Source organism: Procambarus clarkii, chromosome 14 (assembly GCF_040958095.1).
Source record: "Procambarus clarkii isolate CNS0578487 chromosome 14, FALCON_Pclarkii_2.0, whole genome shotgun sequence".
Lineage (NCBI taxonomy): Eukaryota > Metazoa > Arthropoda > Malacostraca > Decapoda > Cambaridae > Procambarus > Procambarus clarkii.
Window position 1 is genome coordinate 42,725,255 of NC_091163.1, and position 23,869 is coordinate 42,749,123.

At 45.4% G+C, this 23,869-nt stretch overlaps 1 protein-coding gene across 12 annotated transcripts in view; it reads left to right on the top strand.

The window, feature by feature from the left end:
* Nucleotides 1–23,869, top strand: part of Gcn5 (Gcn5 acetyltransferase) — a 287,084-nt gene that overhangs the window by 173,603 nt on the left and 89,612 nt on the right. For all 12 annotated transcript variants that reach the window (XM_069324558.1, XM_069324554.1, XM_069324559.1 and 9 more), the window contains 3 exons: nucleotides 467–687; nucleotides 3,926–4,086; nucleotides 18,114–18,341. In XM_069324558.1, coding sequence (XP_069180659.1) covers nucleotides 467–687; nucleotides 3,926–4,086; nucleotides 18,114–18,341 — 610 coding nt within the window. The remainder of the gene's footprint in view (nucleotides 1–466; nucleotides 688–3,925; nucleotides 4,087–18,113; nucleotides 18,342–23,869) is intronic.

Below are 23,869 nucleotides of genomic sequence, written 5' to 3' on the forward strand. Positions count from 1 at the left end.
TTCTGGGTGCCTGACCCGGTGATGGCAGACACAGAATGCTTCCAACCATACGGGGGTTTCAATAGGCCATTGCTCCTCGTGCCTCTCTGAGAAGGCCAGGTTCTGGCTCATGGTCTCCGGTAGGCCTTGAACTCCATGCACATTTGCACATTGACTGATGCCAGAAATCTAATATATCCATATCAGCCTGGATAGCTCCCGGGGAGCCTCCGGGACTCGTCCAGAAAATGGCGTTTCATTACTTTCAACTGTTTTTTTTTTTTTTTTTTTTTTTTTTTTTTTTTTTTTTTTTTTTTTTTTTTTTGCTAAATTACTAATGAGGAATACAGAAAAAATAATCTCTTTTCATGTACACTACGATAATGTATAGCATGAAAAATCATTTTATTTGTTTAATTTTATCTACAGGCATCATACCATTTTCCAAACTGCTTTGGATCAAATTTGATTGAGCTGTTTGTTTCAGGAAACATTGTACATTAGCCTTGATCAAGGAGAATCGACCCATTGGAGGTATATGTTTTCGGATGTTTGCTGCCCAGGGATTTACGGAGATTGTCTTCTGTGCAGTTACGTCTAATGAACAAGTAAAGGGCTACGGTACCCACATGATGAACCACTTAAAGGATTACCATGTCAAAAATAATGTTCTTCATTTTCTTACCTTCGCTGACGAGTTTGCCATCGGTAAGTTAATAGACACAAGGTAGAATTTATACAACAATTATTTTGTTGGTGGCATACTCTTCCTTTGCAACTTTTGGCTGTCTGATTTAGAATTGTGATTGTAGCCTACATAGAGATTACCCAAAATTATGGTGTGTGAGTGGCTTGTCCCTTTCTCCTCAGAATTAACAGAAGATAACCTAAACCTTTCTGAAGTCTGTGCAGGCTTGTGGCATCATGTAAATGTTATAGTGCGTCATGGTCATTGATAGTGAGGCCTGAGCAATATAAAACAAACAGGTTATAAGAGGTATTTATGGATCTGAAACATAAATATTTTATTTAAGATTAGCTTAGAAAAATTTCCAAATGGATTGCATTGGAAGAAGCAAAATGTGTGTTAGCTACAAGTAAGTAAATATGAATTAAGTTAAAATACAGCTCTAGCAAGAGTCCTTAACGGGTTGCAGATTGAAGTAAATTAAAAATATGATGTATAAACATAATGTTTATTTACAGTATATCAAACCTCTGATGTATAAACATCAGAGGTCCACAGTTGTTCAACATCCTCCCAGCAAGCATAAGAAATATTGCTGGAACAACTGAGGACATTATCAAGAGAAAACTAAATAATTTTCTCCAAGGAGTGCCGTACCAACCGGGCTGTGGTGGGTATGTGGGCCTGCGGGCCGCTCCAAGCAACAGCCTGGTGAACCAAACTCTCACAAGTCAAGCCTGGCCTCGGGCCGGGCTGGGGGAGTAGAAGAACTCCCAGAACCCCATCAAGCAGGTATGAGTAAGCCTAAAATACAGATCTAGCGACAGTAATTATGGGGTTGCAAAATGAAGTGTTTGAGAACATGAAAGATGATTGTCTGTTCGACATGATGTTTGTGAAATGGAAAATGAGATACCTTTCTATTCTTGGATTGGCAATAGGTAACAAATGGGACAGGATCTCTGGCTTGTTTCAAGTGAAGATGAGACACACATATGCTGTATATAAGCAAGTTCCTCCACCAGCTCGCAACACACAACACTCAGAACACTATGAATGCCACTTCTTTTTCTAAATTTTTCAAACCATCCCTTGCTCGCCTTAAACTCTTTCTCATTTGCATCACTCGTTCCAGGGGTTTTCTTTAAAAGGTCTTCATGCAATTTCCTTGCTTTTTCACCAATGATGGCCTCTGAAACTCTATCACCCGCTAACTCCTTGTTGTGTATCCAAATTAATAATAACTGTTCAACATCCTCAAGTGTTTGTGTTCTATGTTTCGTGATTATTGATACGCCTTATACCACTTTAGCACTCATAATGTATTTTTTCTTAGCCAGTATGGTGGATAGCGTTGACTGAGATTTGTTGTACTGCTTAGCTAGTTCAACAACCCGCACACCATCTTCATATTTACGAATGATCTCTTGTTTTTGCTCTGTGGTCATCCTTACATGGGTTTTCATATGTTGTACCTTACCACTGACTTTCTTGGGACCCATGGTGTGATGTATAATAATTACTTTTATGTTCAAAAAGCAAAAAATCACCACAAAAACGGAATTTCTTATAGGCGTGATCGTCACTAAGCAGGCAGCTGTAGTAAACTGAGGCAGGTCGGCCCGCGTGACCGGGAACCAGACGTTCGGTCGACCCGAACATGTTCCAACAAATATCGTTAGTCGACGACACCATCGTATGTCAAGTCGCATTTTTCTATCAAATTTACATCATAACTCAAAATTATCGTAAGTTGGGGCAATCATAAGTCGAGGTGCCACTGTATTCCATTTCTGCCATATCATCACCGGTATAAGTGGGAGCCAGTCGGCCGAGCGGACAGCACGCTGGACTTGTGATCCTGTGGTCCCAAGTTCGATCTCGGGTGCCAGCGAGAAACAATGGGCAGAGTTTCTTTCACCCTATGCCCCTGTTACCTAGCAATAAAATAGGTACTTGGGTGTTAGTCAGCTGTCACAGGCTGCTTCCTGGGGGTGGAGGCCTAGTCGAGGATCGGGCCGCGGGGACACTAAAGCCCCGAAATCATCTCAAGATAACTCAAGATATGGGAATAATGGTGTAACACCAAAATCGGTAGCATCGAACGTTGGTATTAAAGGGACAAATGTGGTGCAATCCTCCCGCACAAGTAAACCCGGGGTGTGGTGGTGGTACCAACACCACCATGAGCACCAAAAACATGGTTACGTCGTCTGGTGCTGGAGCTGCGTGAGGGTATGTTAGGCGATGAGGCAGATTTACATAGAGTAGGCCTACCACGAACACCTGATGTTGAGGGGCCACTGTCGTCATTGTCCCGCTGCTGTGAGACATGCTGCCGCCTGCTGCGATGTGTTGCTGAGGCAGCAAAACCCTACCTGGTAACACTCTCGCTGCTCATACTCGGGTCATCCGCACTACTCCTATCAGAGCCCATGTCACTGAAGCTGAGAACGATTCATCATATGTACTGTCACTGAATAAACTTGCGTCTGGGGACATGCATGGTGGTGGTGGTGATAATGGTGTTGGCCCAGGGCGGCGAGGCAGGCCAGGGGAGATGTGTGTACCGTACACGCTTGCCACATCATCCACCTCAGTCTCTCCCTCACTCGTATCAGACCTCTGAGTAAGGTCTTTCTCTGGATCATAATCTAGATCATCATCCATAGCACCGTCATCATACAAAATGTTTTATATCTTCTCCTCAAAGAGTCGTTTTCCATGACTGCGGGTCACCGTGGAGCGGGAGCTCGTAGACGATGCATCAGACATGGTTGCTGCTTTGAAACTGAGGCTCCCTGTGGCCGCAGGGCATGCTGGGAATTTTTTTCAAGATGGCAGACGATCACTGGGGCCCCAAGGCATCCATTTCGTACCCGGGTCACCGCACGGCAGTTTTGAATGGAACATGACAAATAAAAATAACCGGAGGTGCGTTGCGTAAACCAGACGAGGGCCTGCAGGTGCGTTGCGCAGTTCAAGGGATAACCTAGTCAAATATAACTGGTCACGAGCCAGTTGAATGTGACCGGGTCTTGACCTGGTCAAATGTAACTAGTCTTGACCCCGTTGAATATAATTGGCTTCAACCTGTTCAACTAAGAAATCAATGACGGTACAGTATTTAAAATGAGAACTTTGGATAATTTTGATCTTATGTATATCTTGTAAGGATTTTTTTCATTTTAAATGTGCTATATTTGCATATTTATACAATACTGTATATGTCATTAATAAGATGGTTTTATTTGTCAGGTTACTTCAAGAAACAAGGATTTAGCAAGGACATTCAGCTGTCCCGCGCCGTGTATCAGGGCTACATCAAAGATTATGAGGGAGCTACGCTAATGGGCTGTGAATTAAATCCAAACATTGTTTATACAGAATTTACTGCTGTTATTAGAAGGCAGAAGGAGGTAAGATACTACCTCTTTTGTATACTTTGCCAGTATATACCATTGTTTGTGTCATATACTCCACTGGTAGGTTGTGTTTGTGTCATATACTTCACTGGTAGGTTGTGTTTGTGTCATATACTTCACTGGTAGGTTGTGTTTGTGTCATATACTCCACTGGTAGGTTGTGTTTGTGTCATATACTTCACTCGTAAGTTGTGTTTGTGTCATATACTACACTGGTAGGTTGTGTTTGTGTCATATACTTCACTGGTAGGTTGTGTTTGTGTCATATACTTCACTGGTAGGTTGTGTTTGTGTCATATACTACACTGGTAGGTTGTGTTTGTGTCATATACTACACTGGTAGGTTGTGTTTGTGTCATATACTACACTGGTAGGTTGTGTTTGTGTCATATACTACACTGGTAGGTTGTGTTTGTGTCATATACTACACTGGTAGGTTGTGTTTGTGTCATATACTTCACTGGTAGGTTGTGTTTGTGTCATATACTACACTGGTAGGTTGTGTTTGTGTCATATACTACACTGGTAGGTTGTGTTTGTGTCATATACTTCACTGGTAAGTTGTGTTTGTGTCATATACTACACTGGTAGGTTGTGTTTGTGTCATATACTTCACTGGTAGGTTGTGTTTGTGTCATATACTTCACTGGTAGGTTGTGTTTGTGTCATATACTACACTGGTAGGTTGTGTTTGTGTCATATACTACACTGGTAGGTTGTGTTTGTGTCATATACTACACTGGTAGGTTGTGTTTGTGTCATATACTACACTGGTAGGTTGTGTTTGTGTCATATACTACACTGGTAGGTTGTGTTTGTGTCATATACTTCACTGGTAGGTTGTGTTTGTGTCATATACTACACTGGTAGGTTGTGTTTGTGTCATATACTACACTGGTAGGTTGTGTTTGTGTCATATACTACACTGGTAGGTTGTGTTTGTGTCATATACTACACTGGTAGGTTGTGTTTGTGTCATATACTACACTGGTAGGTTGTGTTTGTGTCATATACTTCACTGGTAGGTTGTGTTTGTGTCATATACTTCACTGGTAGGTTGTGTTTGTGTCATATACTTCACTGGTAGGTTGTGTTTGTGTCATATACTTCACTGGTAGGTTGTGTTTGTGCATATACTTCACTGGTAGGTTGTGTTTGTGTCATATACTACACTGGTAGGTTGTGTTTGTGTCATATACTACACTGGTAGGTTGTGTTTGTGTCATATACTACACTGGTAGGTTGTGTTTGTGTCATATACTTCACTGGTAGGTTGTGTTTGTGCATATACTACACTGGTAGGTTGTGTTTGTCATATACTTCACTGGTAGGTTGTGTTTGTGTCATATACTACACTGGTAGGTTGTGTTTGTGTCATATACTACACTGGTAGGTTGTGTTTGTGTCATATACTTCACTGGTAGGTTGTGTTTGTGCATATACTTCACTGGTAGTGTTGTGTTTGTGTCATATACTTCACTGGTAGGTTGTGTTTGTGCATATACTTCACTGGTAGTGTTGTGTTTGTGTCATATACTTCACTGGTAGGTTGTGTTTGTGTCATATACTCCACTGGTAGGTTGTGTTTGTGTCATATACTACACTGGTAGGTTGTGTTTGTGTCATATACTACACTGGTAGGTTGTGTTTGTGTCATATACTACACTGGTAGGTTGTGTTTGTGTCATATACTACACTGGTAGGTTGTGTTTGTGTCATATACTACACTGGTAGGTTGTGTTTGTGTCATATACTTCACTGGTAGGTTGTGTTTGTGTCATATACTTCACTGGTAGGTTGTGTTTGTGTCATATACTACACTGGTAGGTTGTGTTTGTGTCATATACTACACTGGTAGGTTGTGTTTGTGTCATATACTACACTGGTAGGTTGTGTTTGTGTCATATACTACACTGGTAGGTTGTGTTTGTGTCATATACTACACTGGTAGGTTGTGTTTGTGTCATATACTTCACTGGTAGGTTGTGTTTGTGTCATATACTACACTGGTAGGTTGTGTTTGTGTCATATACTACACTGGTAGGTTGTGTTTGTGTCATATACTACACTGGTAGGTTGTGTTTGTGTCATATACTACACTGGTAGGTTGTGTTTGTGTCATATACTACACTGGTAGGTTGTGTTTGTGTCATATACTACACTGGTAGGTTGTGTTTGTGTCATATACTTCACTGGTAGGTTGTGTTTGTGTCATATACTTCACTGGTAGGTTGTGTTTGTGTCATATACTTCACTGGTAGGTTGTGTTTGTGTCATATACTTCACTGGTAGGTTGTGTTTGTGCATATACTTCACTGGTAGGTTGTGTTTGTGTCATATACTACACTGGTAGGTTGTGTTTGTGTCATATACTACACTGGTAGGTTGTGTTTGTGTCATATACTACACTGGTAGGTTGTGTTTGTGTCATATACTTCACTGGTAGGTTGTGTTTGTGCATATACTACACTGGTAGGTTGTGTTTGTCATATACTTCACTGGTAGGTTGTGTTTGTGTCATATACTACACTGGTAGGTTGTGTTTGTGTCATATACTACACTGGTAGGTTGTGTTTGTGTCATATACTTCACTGGTAGGTTGTGTTTGTGCATATACTTCACTGGTAGTGTTGTGTTTGTGTCATATACTTCACTGGTAGGTTGTGTTTGTGCATATACTTCACTGGTAGTGTTGTGTTTGTGTCATATACTTCACTGGTAGGTTGTGTTTGTGTCATATACTCCACTGGTAGGTTGTGTTTGTGTCATATACTACACTGGTAGGTTGTGTTTGTGTCATATACTTCACTGGTAGGTTGTGTTTGTGTCATATACTACACTGGTAGGTTGTGTTTGTGTCATATACTACACTGGTAGGTTGTGTTTGTGTCATATACTACACTGGTAGGTTGTGTTTGTGTCATATACTTCACTGGTAGGTTGTGTTTGTGTCATATACTTCACTGGTAGTGTTGTGTTTGTGTCATATACTTCACTGGTAGGTTGTGTTTGTGCATATACTTCACTGGTAGTGTTGTGTTTGTGTCATATACTCCACTGGTAGGTTGTGTTTGTGTCATATACTCCACTGGTAGGTTGTGTTTGTGTCATATACTCCACTGGTAGGTTGTGTTTGTGTCATATACTACACTGGTAGGTTGTGTTTGTGTCATATACTACACTGGTAGGTTGTGTTTGTGTCATATACTTCACTGGTAGGTTGTGTTTGTGTCATATACTCAGCTAGTAAGTACTGTACATTGTGTATTTGTGGTTTTTACTACATGTCTAATTGTGTGTGTATGGCTTGAGATATAGCTCTGTGAACCTGCCTCTCATCTGTCAGTCAACTTGTGCACAGATTCCCAGGCCTTTTGGATTGTGTCATGAGTGTATGCATAATTAGCTAAGTGTAGTTACAGGATGACAGCTACACTGTTGGTGGCACACATTACCCTCTCATAGACAGCATAGTAGTTCATTTGTTCATTTGATGCATCACGTTCGTGTGATCTCTGTGTGTAATTACCTAAGTGTAGTTACAGGATAAGAGCTACACTCGTGGTGTCCCGTCTTCCCAGCACTCTTTGTCATATAACGTGTGACAGTATAGTAGTGTTTGTTGGTTTGTTCTGACTCTATACTGTTGGGGGAGCAACTTTTTTGTATGTCTTATGTTTACAAATTCAGCTGTTCAACTATTGACAGTGTTTCTACCTTACCAGAAATGGTTGAACCTAAGTAACCCACCTAACCTATTAAAGCTAATGCTCGGAATATGTTAATATTATGGTGCATTAATTTTCATTATAAAATCCCACAACTTAAACAAATTGGTTGATTCTACCACAAATTATTAAGCAAAAAGGCAAGTTGGAAAAAAACATAGTTTTGTTCAAAAATTTGGTACTGTAATGTCAGAATAACATTATTTAGCTGTCAGAATTGAATTATATATTAAATGTATGGTCAATCTTGTGCCAGTCCATCCACTTCTACGTTCTTAGATTTATTTTGACGTGAAAGGTTTCATCTGATTATTGTAAATATTTTATGTAGACAATGCTATTGGGTCACTTGGGTCACATACCAAACATGTGGACTTGGAAGTCAGTCATGTTAGTCTTCAAGGGATGCAAACGTAATATTTCTTCTCAACTATATTGGTCCAAGTTTTACATACAGTACTTCCTAAGCTCACTTATCTGGGCTATATGGGAAGGACTTCTCACTGGATAAGTAATTACCTAAGTGTAGTTACAGGATGAGAGCTACGCTCGTGGTGTCCCGTCTTCCCAGCACTCTTTGTCATATAACGCTTTGAAACTACTGACGGTCTTGGCCTCCACCAAGACCGTCAGTAGTTTCAAAGCTCTGTACTGGTGAGCTATAAGTATAAGTGTACTGGTGAGGGATCTGTACTGTACGAGCTACTCTCCTTCACCTTCCTCTTTGCTGTCTTTTATTTTATTTCATTCCTTCTCTTTTTTTTCTTTTATCTTCTCTTGGATGGCATCTTATGCCTCCTTTGTCACCTCATGTTCTTTGTTCCTGCAGTGCTGGCGGAGCCACTGCAGTTTGCGTTTGGGGTCGACACTTTCTCGGCTCTGTTTCACAAGTGGTTTGGGTGTTGTTCACCTCGGCCTGCTTTACGCTGCCTAGGCTGGCTTGGTCTCTGTCCCTTCTTTTCTCCTTTCTACTCAGTGTTGGTGTCCCCTTTTGTTCGGCTTGTTTCCGGTTGCTGGTTCCCGAACTTGGTGCTCCTACAGCTAAGGTTAATGTGGGGTGCCTTTCATTCAACGCTGTTTTTCGTTTCATTCAACATTTAATGCTGTTTTTCTGGGGGAGCCCCTACGACTCCCTGGAGCTTACTAAGCTGATATGCTAATGTGAGACTTTGGCATCAGTCATGTGTATGGAGTTCTTATGGGCCTACTGGGGACCACAAGCCAGAACCTGGCCCTCTCTAGAGAGACAAGGGGAGCAATGGCCTATAGAAACCCTCGTGTAATTGGAAGCATTCTATGTCTGCCATCGACTGGGTTAGGCACCCAGAAAGGTAGGCGTCCCAAAACAAACTCCCTATTCTGGTGAAAATTGCTACCAAAGTCGAACGAGTGGATAGAACTCCCCAAACAAAAACGAGCAAACTAGTATGACGTCACCCGTCGTTGTGCCGCTGTTTGCGCAGCCAACCCCCTCCCCGAGAGGGGGAAGGGGTAGCCCCAGACCTACCACGTCGGCGATCCACACCTCAGTACTGAAGCTGATGCTATTGGCTCGGTTGTGTGCTCTGGCTCCAGTATTTTTGCAGCGCTGTGCCTTGTGTGTGGCTGTTATTCTCCAGGGGCGCGAGAGCCAGGAGTTATTCCTCAGTACTCAGGCTGCATGCGCCTAGGGTTCCCTTCCCCAGGTGCCTTGTAAGTACTGCCCTTGGAGCTTGGGATTACCTTCCACAAGTTCCTCGGGGTCTGCCTGTCTGTTTTACTGCTCGGTTTCTCGGCCGCCCTTTGGGTACTTCGGGGTTTTGTCTCCCTAGTTTACCTTAGGGTAAGTGGCAGTTTTCGCACTGGTAAGGGGCGCAGGGTGCTGCGCAGCTTGTTGTCACCTATCACAGCAGCCGGCTCTGTTCCTTGAGGTACGTTGTCTTCTTGCAGGGTTTTGTTTTTCTCTTTCTTTTTGCCTTGGTGGGGGTTGTGCCCTATTTGTCACTGGTGTTTGGCCTCACCCTGATACTTGGTGGTGCCCCCTGCTTGGTCCACGTAAGTGTACACGTCCCTGGGGTTCAGCTTTAGACAGTTTGTTTGATAGTTTTGGGTGCCGGTTAGTAGTACCCTGCCTGGGTTTACCTGAGCGCGAGTCCTCTTCAAGTAAAGGCTCAGGACCCTGGGAATCCCCTAGGGGATGCGTGGGGTCCGATGGATGTGACCCCCGGGGTCTCCCCTCGCTTCATGTGAGTTAGAAGATTGTTCGGTCCCCTTGTCTCAGGGCGACCCCTCACTGTTTTTGCCTCCGTCATGCAGCCTGTTGGGTCAGTGACACTTTCGACTCTGAGTCCTGTGAGTATTGCTGCTTGCTGGTGACTCAATTTACCCAGTCTGTGGATGATGATCTTCAGGTACAGGCTGCACAGGCGTTGCGTTCTAGGTTTCGGTTGTTGTAACGCACTAGGTTGGTTGTTCACCCAGATGCTCCTGCGGCTGTCCCGTTTTGCTTATAGGGACCCGGACTTGGGGGTAGGGGGTTGCCTCAACCCTGGTTCAGTCCGCACCTCCTGGTCCTTCCCCTCCTGTTGTGCGTTCGGGTCCCCCTCCCCTGCTTCCGGCTCCGAAACGTCTGAGGGTTTCGGAGTCAGGGCAGGGGTCTTGAGTCTTGACCCGAGTCTCAAGACTCGGGCAGCCTCGGGGGGGTGCCCCTTCCGGTGTGGCGACGGAGGCATTTGAGTCTCCTCCCCTGGCTGAAGCCTCTGGGTCTGACCAGTGGGCCTCATTCTATCCGGCTTCTATGGCTTTGCCGGCCTTGTCTAGTGGGGTTGGTGCTTGGGAGGAGGACTAGGCCCCGGGTCCTGCTGGAGAGGACCCTGGGGCTGGGGAGGGGCTGACTTGGGGGCCTTGGGCCCCGCTGGACCCCGCCTGGGTTTTTCTACCCTCTGAGCGAGGCTTACTGTTGCAAGGAGTGGGGTTTTCTTTTCCTCCCTCTGTGTACGAGTTGGATTTGGTGTCTGCCCCCCCCCCCCCCCCCCCCTGGTTCGGTTCCGGGTTCCCCCGGGTGCTTCGGTTCCGTCTTTCCGGAGGTTTTCGGCTTATCACATCCAACCTGCTGCAGTGCGGGCGGCCCTTACGGCAAATCTCCTGCGGGACCCAGATTATGCCTTTGCAATTGATTCCTCGGCTTTCAGGTTTGGGACTTCGTTCCCTTTCTGGCTCCATTACGAGATTCCGGAGTCATCCTGGCTGGCAGACTGTCCTGTCTTTGCCTTGGATCTTGGCACTCCTTCTGCCGTTCCCACATGCTTGATTGGTGGGAGGCTTTGACGGTGCTTCAGGTTTCCCTGGGGGGTGACCTTGAGCACCTCAATGAGTGCTTGTTTGCTTCTGCCCTTCCCTGGGATGTTGGTGTCATTCAGCTCCATGTACAGCTTCCCCTCCTCACGGCGGAGCAGGTGGCAGAGGACTTGTGCGCTCGGGGCCTTTTGGTTGCGGTCTTGCGCTTCTTTTCCCTCCTGGAGCTGTCTTCTGACTGGCTCACAGAGGATGTGGGGGTGCTTGGGGCTGTTCTGGGGTCTGGCGCCTTGGCCTCGGCGGCTCGCTCGTCGGCTGCCATGCTGAAGCTTTTCGTGCCGATCTTGCGGGATGTGGTGGCTCTGTTTTATGCCTCCCGGCTCGCGTGTCGGCAGACGGTGCTTGTCTCCTCTGTGGAATCCGCTTGGGCCTTGGCTCTTATTCTTTCATCCCCTTTTTGCCCTCTGTTGTTTGAGGCTCCAGCCATTGCGCAGTTTATTCAGGCTGCTTCGGCTTCTTGCCGTCCTATGTCAGACTTGCTGGTTCTCCGGGGGTCCCATGGTGGGCCTTCCCGGAAGGGTCGTGCCAAGGCTCAGGGTTCCTCTCGTCGTGGTAGGCCACTGGTGTCAGGTTCGTGTTCGGCTCCTCGGTCGGACCCGCCTTCGTCTGATCGGTGCGGTGTTCGCTCTGTGCGACGTTCTGCGTCTCGTAAGGGGCGCGGGCCCTTTTGCGGTTCACCCCATTGACGGGGCGATGGGGGGAGGCTTGCGCTGTTTGTTCACGCCTGGTCCCACAATTTGTGGGCGTTTCGGGTTGTTTCTCACGACCTCCGGTGGCGTTGGGTGGCCTCTCCCCCTGCGGGGGGTTCGGGGCTGGCAGGGCAGGCTTCTTCCCCTGCGCTCTATCAGGTCATCGTGGAGTGGGTTTGCTTGGGCGTGGTCGAAACAACAACGTCCCTCAGATGGGTTTCCCGTCTGTTTCCAGTCCCAAAACGAGACTGCGCGGACCTGCGGTTCATTCTGGACTTGTCCTGTTTGAACCCCTGGGTTCATTGCTCCTCCTTTCGGATGACCACGCTGTCCCAGGTTCGGCTTCTGTTGGAGCCGGGCGCTTGGATGGTGTTCCTGGACCTCCGGGATGCTTATTGGCACGTTCCGATTCATCCGAGGTTCAGGGACTGGCTCGGTTTTCTCAGCGAAGAATGAGACTGTTGCGTTCCGGAGGGGTCCCTCGGTTGTTGATGCTTGGTTGGTTAGGCCGGGGGTGCATCATGTTTTGTATCTGGTTGCAGCTCTCCGCCGTTATGTGCACGCCATGGCTTCTGTGTCCGTTGACGCGCTTTGGGTTGATCCCATTTCCCTTCTTCCCTGTTCGAGGGTGCGGGTCTCCCAGGTCGTCTACAGGGTTATTAAGGCTAGCCTGCCTGTGGTCTATCCCCGTGCTCATGAGGACCGCAAGTTCGCGGCTCTTGCCACTGTCTTTGGCAATATGTCCTGGGCTGACATTCGGGTGTGGGGATTTTGGCAGTCGAACAGGGTCCTGGCTGCTCATTACCTTGTAAACATTCCTGGGCCCAGTCGGGCCTGTGTCGCTTTGGGTCAGTGGATGCAGCCAATTGTCTCTACTTCGGGTTAAGGAGTGAGCAGCAACTGCCTCCCGGGTAAGTCCCTATTATTTTCCTCTGTGGGTAGTTAGCTCCAGGAGGCTGTAGAGGCTCCCCCAGAAAACCAGCGTTGAATGTAATGAAACACCATTTTCTGGGTGAGTCCCGGAGGCTCTCCTGCATCCTTCCCTTCCTTCTGTCAGCATTTTTTTCGCGTGTTTTGACATCCAGCCTCAGAACTGGGGTGTGGATCGCCAGCACAGTAGGTCTGGGGCTACCCCTTCCCCCTCCCAGGGAGGGGGGGGGCTGCACAGACAGCCGCGCGACGATGGGTGACGTCATACAAGTTTGCTTGTTTTTGTTTGGGGAGTTCTATCCACTCGTTTGACTTTGGTAGCAATTTTCACCAGAATAGGGGTTTGTTTTGGGACGCTTACCTTTCTGGGTGCCTGACCCGGTCGATGGCAGACATAGAATGCTTCCAATTACTTGGGGATTTCTATAGGCCATTGCTCCCCTTGCCTCTCTAGAGTAGGCCAGATTTTGGCTCGTGGTCCCCGGTAGGCCCATGAGAACTCCATACACATGACTGATGCCAAAGTCTGATACTGTATTAGCATATCAACCTAGTAAGTTCCAGGGAGCCTCCGAGACTCGCCCAGAAAATGGCGTTTCATTACATTCAATGCTGGATTTTTTAAATGGCATCTGTTTATAAGCAACCCGTCCTCGAATTAAGTCCATTACATCCAGCAGTGAACCCCACAGACGCATTCATAAATTTGTACATGCTGTTCATTCAAAACAAGAATTTTCTCAAATATAAATTAATATTATAATATATTAGCATATTGTGCATATATAGGCATAGGTTAGGTTAGGTGTTTAGGTTCTGTTGGCGATTATTTATATTAGTACATGGGTACATACGTAAAATTAGTACGTACATTTATAGCGTTGTGGTTCGAACAAAATTAGTCAGTAAAGCATTTGTTCTGGAAGTGTTCGAATGAAATCAGTAGCGAGTCGTGTGTAAACCGTTTTTCATGCATAAACAGTGGGTTTTACCGGTGCATGGAATCACTTTTGGGTCCTTGTTTGGAGGACGGGCTGTTACAAGAGATGTGAGGAAGCAGATGTGAACCCAGTGTATATGCGGGACTTTTAAATCTTGCGCGGTACTTTAAAATGAATATTTACAATGTGCGCCTTTCAGCGACATTACTCAAATTGTATATACTGTACAGTGGTACCTCGGAATACGAGTGTTCCTGTATACGAGTTTTTCGGAATACGAGCAGGATTTCCTAAGAAAATTTGCCTCGGAAGGCGAGTGTGTTGATACGCGTACAGGCCGATTTAGCATGTGGTGGTACAGCGATCATCCCCCCCCCTCACCCCTCAGTTTACCAGTGCCTCGCGCCCAGTGACTATCCCACGTCAATTCTTCACCAGGATTTTCAGTGTTTTATTGGATTTTTGACCATTTGACCATAAAAGTTATTATATATCTCACCATGGGTCCCAAGAAAGTCAGTGGTAAGGATCAAGGCAAGAAAGTGTATGTGTGGATGACAACAGAGGAAAAACAAGAGATCATTCGGAAGCATAAAAATGGTACACGTGTTGTTGAACTTTGTAGGCAGTACAACAAAGCCACGGCAACGATATGCACTATACTTAGCAAGAAAAAGGACATTATGAGTGCTAAAGTGACAAAAGGCGTAAGAACAATCACGAAACAAAGACCACAAATACTTGAAGAAGTGGAAAAGTTGTTATTAATTTGGATACACAACAAGGAGTTAGCGGGTGATCTGTTTCAGAGGCCATCATTTGTGAGAAAGCCAGGATATTGCACGAAGACCTTGTAAAAAAAAAACCTCGGAACGAGTGCAGATACGATAGACTTTAAGGCAAGCAGGGGGATGGTTTGAAAAATTTAAAAAAAGAAGTGGTATTCATAGTGTTGCGAGGCATGAGGAGGCAGCCAGCTCAGACAAACCAGCAGCTGAACGATTTATTGAAGAATTTAAAGAGTTTGCAGAGGCTGAGGGATACCTACCGCAACAAGTTTTTAATTGTGATGAGAGAGGACTGTTCTGGAAAAGATTGCCTAAGAGGACATGAATTACCAAGAAGGAAAAAACCTTGCCCGGACACAAGCCTATGAAAGATAGGTTTACGCTTGTGCTGTGTTCAAATGCGAGTGGCGATTTGAAAATTAAACCCTTGCTAGTATATCATCCTGAAAATCCAAGGGTTTTCAAACAGTATAAAGTGCAGAAATACCAAATGTGTGTGATGTGGAAGGCTAACAAAAAGGCATGGGTGACTAGGATTTTTTTTTCGGAGTGGGTGAATGAAGTGGTGTGCCCTGCCATAGAAAAATATTTGCAGGAGAAACATTTGCCACTCAAGGCCCTGCTTCTCCTCGACAATGCTCCTGCTCATCCTCCAGGCTTGGAAGATGAATTGATGCACAGATAAAATAAATTTCTCACAGTAAAGTTCCTTCCTCCTAACACCACTCCTCTAATTCAGCCTATGGACCAGAAAATCATAGCGAATTTTAAGAAACCTTGTGAAAGGGCACTTTTTCGGAAAAGTTTTGAAGTGACTGAAGCCACAAACCTCAGTCTCAAAGAGTTCTGGAAAGACCATTTTAACATTTGTAGTGGTTTAAAACTCGTTGACAAAGCCTGGCAAGAAGTGACTCAAAGAACCCTGAGCTCTGGCTGGAGAAAATTGTGGCCTGAGTGTGTGACAGAACTAGACTTTGAGGGGTTTGAGCCTGTAAATGATGTGCCTATTGTTGAGGAAATTGTTACTCTGGGCCGGCAAATGGGCTTGGAATTGGATGGTGATGATGTGGAGGAGTTGGTGGAAGAACACAATGAAGAACTGACCACCGAAGAACTCCAAGCCCTTCAAAAGGAACAGCAAGAAGACCCAGCTGAGGATGTTTCTCCAGTGGAGGAGGATGAGGCAGTACACAATGTCCCTTCTGCAACCATTAAGAACTGGTGTCAGATGTGGGAAGAAATGCAAACTTTTATTGGAAAGACTCACCCAGAGAAAGCTGTAGTAGGGCATTGCATTAATCTTTTCAATGACAATGTGATGCCTTACTACAGAGAGAGCTTGCGAAGAAGGGAAAAACAAGCTTCCATGGACAGATTTGTTATGAGAAAATCGAGCAGTGAGCCACAACCAGGACCTAGTGGTATGCAGGCAAAACGTGCCAGGGAGTGCACCCCCAGAGAGGTCCTCACTGCCTGATGTGATAATGGAAGGGGACTCCCCTTCCAAACATTAACACCTCTCCTCCTCCCCCCTCCTCACCATCTTCCATACACCAACAGCATTCATCAGCAAGGGTAAGTAATAACTTTAACATAGTTTTGTAGGTTTATTTAGATGAATTAGGTATAAAATTTAGTTTGAAGTGAGGTTTTTGGGTAGTTAGGAACGGATTAATTCATTTCCCATTATTTCTTATGGGGAAATTAGCTTCGGATTACGAGTTTTCGGAATATGAGCTGTCTCCTGGAATGGATTAAACTCTTAAACCAAGGTACCACTGTGTATGTGTGTGTAATTACCTAAGTGTAGTTACAGGATGAGAGCTACGCTCGTGGTGTCCCGTCTTCCCAGCACTCTTTGTCATATAACGCTTTGTAACTACTGACGGTCTTGGCCTCCACCACCTTCTCCCCTAACTTGTTCCAACCGTCTACCATTCTGTTTGCGAAAGTGAATTTTCTTATATTTCTTTGGCATCTGTGTTTAGCTAGTTTATATCTATGACCTCTTGTTCTTGAAGTTCCAGGTCTCAGGAAATCTTCCCTGTCGATTTTATCAATTCCCGTTACTATTTTGTATGTAGTGATCATATCACCTCTTTTTTTTCTGTCTTCTAGTTTTGGCATATTTAATGCCTCTAACCTCTCCTCGTAGATCTTGCCCTTCAGTTCTGGGAGCCACTTAGTAGCATGTCTTTGCACCTTTTCCAGTTTGTTGATGTGCTTCTTAAGATATGGGCACCACACAACTCCTGCATATTCTAGCTTTGGCCTAACAAAAGTCATGAACAATTTCTTTAGTATATCGCCATCCATGTATTTAAAAGCAATTCTGAAGTTGGAAAGCATGGCATAGGCTCCTCGCACAATATTCTTTATGTGGTCCTCAGGTGATAGTTTTCTATCTAGAACCACCCCTGGATCTCTTTCTTTAAGAGTGTGTGTGTAATTACCTAAGTGTAATTACAGGATGAGAGCTACGCTCGTGGTGTCCCGTCTTCCCAGCACTCTTTGTCATATAATTGTATGTCATACATTTGGTATACAGAATTATATGAACATGTTTGCTGATGATGCTAAGATAATAGGAAGGATAAGAAATTTAGATGATTGTCATGCCCTTCAAGAAGACCTGGACAAAATAAGTAGATGGAGCACCACTTGGCAAATGGAATTTAATGTTAATAAATGTCATGTTATGGAATGTGGAATAGGAGAACATAGACCCCACACAACCTATATATTATGTGAGAAATCTTTAAAGAATTCTGATAAAGAAAGAGATCTAGGGGTGGTTCTAGATAGAAAACTATCACCTGAGGACCACATAAAGAATATTGTGCAAGGAGCCTATGCTATTCTTTCTAATTTCAGAATTGCATTTAATTACATGGATGGCGATATACTAAAGAAATTGTTCATGACTTTTGTTAGGCCAAAGCTAGAATATGCAGCTGTTGTGTGGTGCCCATATCTTAAGAAGCACATCAACAAACTGGAAAAGGTGCAAAGACATGCTACTAAGTGGCTCCCAGAACTGAAGGGTAAGAGCTACGAGGAGAGGTTAGAAGCATTTAACATGCCAAAACTAGAAGACAGAAGAAAAAGAGGTGATATGATCACTACATACAAAATAGTAACAGGAATTGATAAAATCGACAGGGAAGATTTCCTGAGACCTGGCACTTCAAGAACAAGAGGTCATAGATTTAAACTAGCTAAACACAGATGCCGAAGAAATATAAGAAAATTCACCTTCGCAAATAGAGTGGTAGACGGTTGGAACAAGTTAAGTGAGAAGGTGGTGGAGGCCAAGACCGTCAGTAGTTTCAAAGCATTATATGACAAAGAGTGCTGGGAAGATGGGACACCACGAGCGTAGCTCTCATCCTGTAACTACACTTAGGTAATTACACTTAGGTAATTACACACACACAGTATATTATTTGTGCCCTTTAAGGATTAAATATACCGTATAATAATAATAGTGTTTAGAAGTACTGTACTGTATTTGGGAATGTTTTCAGCATTTTGTTCTGTATGATCTAAGTTGAATCAGTGGATTAGTGTTCATCCTCAATAATCATTATATCTGTAATCATTTCCTTACAGATAATAAAAAAACTAATTGAAAGAAGGCAGAGTGAAATCCGTAAGGTACACCCAGGACTGACCTGCTTCCGAGATGGGGTGCGAGAAATACCCATTGAGAGCATCCCGGGAATACGAGAAGCAGGCTGGAAGGACCCGGGGACTCCCTCTCGTGCATCTCGGTCGCCCAGCCACGAGCAGCAGGATCCCGAGTACTTGCACAGCATGCTGAAAACACTGCTCTGCAATGTTGGTATTATATTTGTCATTTTCAAATATTATTAATGATTAATATCATGAACAGACTCAATATTTTGCTTCTAAATTAGGAGACCATGTATATTATAAAGTAAATGCCAAAATGTAAAAAGATGTGTTAACAGTTGGGTTCTAATCAATGAAGTGATTGAGGATGAGATGCATTTCTATAGCCATTTGTGTGTAACACAGTACATAGTAGCAAGAGATTGTCCCCTGGTGTAATTCAGGGGTTAACATGACATGGTGTAAAGGAGACAAGAGAACAAAAAATAAAGGCAGTTAATATAAGAGGAAGAGTGAGCAGATAGGCAATTGTGAATGGTGGAGAGAGAGAGAAGCTGTAATATGTTGCTTGTGAAGGAACAAAGAAGGTAGTGGGATGTAGGTAGGAAGACAATGAGGCACAATAACTTGGCTGAAGATATGGTGACCAAACCACACACCTCTAGATGAAGAGACGACAAAGTTTTGGTCCGTCCTGGACTATTATCAAGTCGATTGTGATAATGGTCCTGGATGACTATTATCGCAATCGACTTGATAATGGTCCAGAACGGACCAAAACTTTGTCGTCTCTTCATCTTCTGGTGTGTGGTTTAGTCATCATGTAGGTAGGAAGACATGTATGTTAGCAAGTTAAAACTGAGAAGGAAATATTGGAAAGTATTAATGTATGGCCAAGTAACTAAGTAACTAATAGTGATGTGAAGTGAAGAGCAGGGGTGCCATAGGCACAATCAGAGAACACTGTATAAACATCAGAGGTCCGCGGTTGTTCAACGTCCTCCCAGCGAGCATAAGAAATATTGCCGGAACAACCGTGGACTTCTTCAGGAGGACACTAGATTGTTTCCTCCAAGGAGTGCCGGACCAACCAGGTTGTGGTGGATATGTGGGCCTGCGGGCCGCTCCAAGCAACAGCCTGGTGGACAAAACTCACAAATCAAGCCTGGCCTCGGGCCGGGCTTGGGGAGTAGAACTCCCAGAACCCCATCAACCAGGTAATGAAACTCCATTTTCTGGGCGAGTCCAGGAGGCTTCCAGGCAACCCTCCCTCCCCTCCGGTCGGCGTTTTTTTTTATATCCAGCCTCAGAACTAGGGTGAGGATTGCCGGCGCGAGGGTCTGGGGCTTCCCCTTCCCCCTCCCTGGGAGGGGGGAGCTGCGCAGACATGCGGCGCGGCTCGTAAGACGTCATGTTTGTTTGGTCATGTTTCTTTTGGGAAGTTCTGTTCACTCCTTTGATGATTTTCGTTGTTAACCAGAATAGGGGTTTTTGTGTCGCTTACGTTTCTAGGTGCTTGTCCTGGTCGATGGCAGATATAGAATGCTCCAAATCACATGTGCGTTTCTATGGGCCATTGCTCCTTATGCCTCTGTGATGTTGGGGAATGGGAACTTTAACTCTGGTATAATAATATTTAATTAAGAAGATTTGAAATATTGTACTCGAAGGACCACCCACTTTTGAGAAAAGAGGAAAAACATATAAATGAATTATAAAGCTGACACTGAAATACCAGTGCCTATGGATGATAGGTTATTTGGTAATTATTTGAAGAGCATAAATGGACTGTAATAATAATTAATTAAGAGTTAAAATCCTCAAACTCCACATTGGAGGGTATTACTAGAAATTAATATATATCTAGGAACTGGTGCTGGTTCGTCACCAGTTGATTAATTACAACATTAAAGATTATAGAATCAGAAAGTAAATGTAGATTCTATGTGATTATTATATATTGAGATAATCAAACCTATGAAATATATTGGCTATTCATAGGAAGTTACGTGTAAAAATTGCTACGCTCTAGGCAACAAATATTAAATGTAAGTAAATTATCTTAGAATCTCAGATGTATAATATATGTAGAACACATATATTAGAGACAATATTAGCATTAATCAAAGAAAATCTACAAAATAACAAAAGAGGGCTTAGCTGTAAGAAGATTTCACTAAACCCACATTTGCACATGGAAAATAGTAGTGGGGCTGGTCCCAAACCTGCACACAGAAATAACAGCACATGAGACCAGAAGGCATGGCAGGATGTGCAGGAATACCCCCGTTGAAGAGGAGAGGTGCAACAGGTACTCTGAGAGAGAACTCTATCAACATCAGAGGCCCGAGACTGTTCAACATGCTTCCACTACACATAAGGGGCATAACTGGCCGACCCCTCAAAGTGTTCAAGAGAGAACTATCAACATCAGAGGCCCGAGACTGTTCAACACGCTTCCACTACACATAAGGGGCATAACTGGCCGACCCCTCACAGTGTTCAAGAGAGAACTATCAACATCAGAGGCCCGAGACTGTTCAACGCGCTTCCACTACACATAAGGGGCATAACTGGCCGGAAAGATGTACATGTTCGTAAGTACTTGCGTAACTGCTTCGTGAATCTGGTCCCAGGTTCTGGCTCGTGGTCCTCGGTAGACCTAGAACTCCACCCACTTCGACTGATGCAAAATAGTTAGGGTATCCATATCAGCCATGGATAGCTCTGGGGAGCCTCTGGGACTCGCCCAGAAAATGACGTTTCATTACATTCAACACGGTTTTTTTTTTTTTCCTCTTGGAGGGAAGGGATCCGCTGGTCCCTTCACGGGTCGCACCGTTAGTGAGGCGCTGGGAGGGAGGGAGGGTTGCTCTGTTTTCCTATGCTTGATCCCGCATTTTGTGGGCAGTTTGGGTCGTATCCTTTGGCCTGTGGTGGCATTGGGTGGCTTCTCTTCCTCTGGGAGAGATTCGGAGCCGGCGGGGTGGGCTTCTTCCTCTTCGCTCCATCAAGTCCTCTTGTTCCAGTCCTGCTCCAGGACTGTGCGGGGTCTTTGGTTCATTCTAGTTTTGTCCTGTCTGTTCCGCTGGGTTCCTTCTGGATAACTCTGTCCCATTTCCTTCTTCTCTTGGGGCCGGGTTTTTGGGTTGTCTCTCTGGCCCTTCGGGTCTCGTGTTTGTGTGTCCTGCTTCCTCCGGGGTTCAGGGCCTGGAGCCAGATTCACGAAGCAGTTACGCAAGCACTTACAAACCTGTAAATCTTTTCTCAATCTTTGGCAGGTTTGTTTACAATTATTAAATAGGTAATGAGCTCCGAAGCACCAGGAGGCTGTTTATAACAATAACAGCAGTTGATTGGGAAGTTCTCGTGCTTGTAACTGTTTAACCCTTAACCACTTAACTGCACCAACCAAGTATTCTCGGTCGGTGGAAAACTGCGCAACCGAGAAAACTTTTTGATTTTTTCATACCCGTTCTAAATGTCTGCGAGGTTGGTTGTGTACGAAATGAACTCTTAGGACCTCCAGTGAGAGACAGCCATCTTGGAAAAAATTCCCAGAATGCCCTAGGGCTGCTGGCTGAGTTAGTACTGAGTGAGCAACCATGGGTGGCGCACGCACCTCTGGCTCCCAAACACCTGTCTGACGCGGTGTTGAAAGATCGCGCTTTGTCGGTGAAATTCAAACCTTATTGTTTGAAGAACATAAGGGTCATAATATTGGTGAAGCTTGGCACAATAAGGACCTAATACAAAGGTCAGATGCAAGTGATACAGCACCTATGAGGAGGATGCAGCAAGCTTATCCAGTTGTAGCTCTGAGCGCCACCCTTGCCTACGTATGCTATCTCCAATTTATTTAGATGATACATAGATGAATCGTTTTCTGCATTCAGTGATGATGTATCTGATACAAGTAGCATAGATGAACAGTGTTAGCGGCTTTCATGGTGGTGTTTTTCATAAATATTTTCATAGATATTGGTCGGTCTACTCTGGCTCCATTCTTTGAGTAGTGCTGCAGTGCGGTGTTGTTATTCAGTTTGGTATCGTGCGAGCCAGGAGTATCACAAGAGTACTGGGGCTGCAGTCACCTAGGGCCGCCTTCCCTAGGTGCCCTGTAAGTACTGCCCCTTACAGCTTCATTGTTATCTTCCCTGAGCCGTACGGGAACTACTTCCGCGCGGTTCTGTTGCTGCTCGGTGATTGCCCGCCCTTGGGGTTCTGCTGGGGTGGTTCTTGCTCCTGTTTTCCTTGCGTAGGAGGTAGTTTCGTCACTGACAGGGGCGCGAGGTACTGTGCAGCTGTCTGATATATGCATAGCGACCGGTTCTGTTCACCTGGAGACGTTGTGCTTTGCGGAGTTTTTCTTTTGTTTTTGTTTTGTTTTGCCTGGCGGGATTGGCGGCGGAGGCATTCGAGCCTGTTCCTTCTGCTGGAGCTCTTGGGCCATGCCAGTGGGCCCCCTTCATCCTGGCTTTTCCGGCAGACTCTGCCTTTTCTCCAGAGGCAGAGGGTTTGGAGGACAGCTCTGCCCTGGGTCCTGACGTAGAGGTTCCCGGGGCTGGGGAGGAGTTGACTTGGGGTGCTTGGGCCCCATTTGACAATGCTTGGGTGTTGGTACCCTCAACGCGGGGCTTGTTGTTACAGGGGGAAGGGTTTTCCTATCCCCCCCCCCTCCCTGTACGATTTTAATATGGGTGCGACTCCTCCCCGGATTCGGTTCCGGGTTCCCTTGGGTTCCTCGGTTCCCTCCTTCCAGAGGTTTTCGACTTCCTGCATCACATCAAAGGTGGCGCGGGAAGTCCTTGTGGCTTACCTCTTGCGACACTCGGATTACACCTCAGTTATGGATCCTTCTTCTTTTGAGTTTGGCTCCTCATTTCCTTTCTGGGTGCATTACAAGGTGCCGGAGTCTTCCTGGTTGGCAGACCGCCCCTTCTTTTTGTTGGGGGCGTGGCATTCGTTCTGTCGGACCTGTGCGCTTGAATGGCAGGAAGTGACTACGGTTGTTCAGGTTTACCTAGGAGGCAAATTTGAGCACCTCAATGCTTGCTTGTTCACCACCGAACTTTCTCGTGATGTCGGTCAGGTTCAGCTACACGTGCAGGTTCCCCTCCCTTTTGGAGTCCCTGGTAGCCGAGGATTTGCGCACCCTTGGGCATTTGGCTTTGGTCTTGCGTTTCTTTTCCCCTACTGGAGCTGTCTTCGGACTGGCTCGGCGAGGATATGCAGGAACTGGGATCTGCGTCGATGTCTGGTGTGTTTGCTTCGGCAGCTCGGGCGTCGGCTGCCTTGTTGAAGTTGTTTGCGCTGACTCTGGGGGAGGCAGTGTCCCTGTTCTTTGCTTCTCGTCTTGCGTGCCGACAGGCAGTGCTCATCCACTCTTTGGAATCTGCTTGGGCCCTGGCTCTTAGATTTTTGTCCCCTTTTTGTCCGTTGCTGTTTGGAGAGTATGCAGTGGTGCATTTTCTGCAAGCAGCCTCGTCTAGTTGTCAGCCTATGTCGGACTAGTTGGTTTTCCGGGGGAGGGGGCCATGGTGGTCCTGCCCGGAAGGGTCGTGCCAGGTCTCGGGGTTCCTTCAGTTGTTGTAAGCCAGTAGTGCCAGATTCTGGGCCGGCACCTCCTCTGGAGCCATTGGCGTCGGGTCGGCGCAGTGATTGCTCTGAGCGTCAGTCAGGCTCTCATAGGGGTCATCAGCCCTTTCGCAGGTTGCCCTGTTGATGGGGCG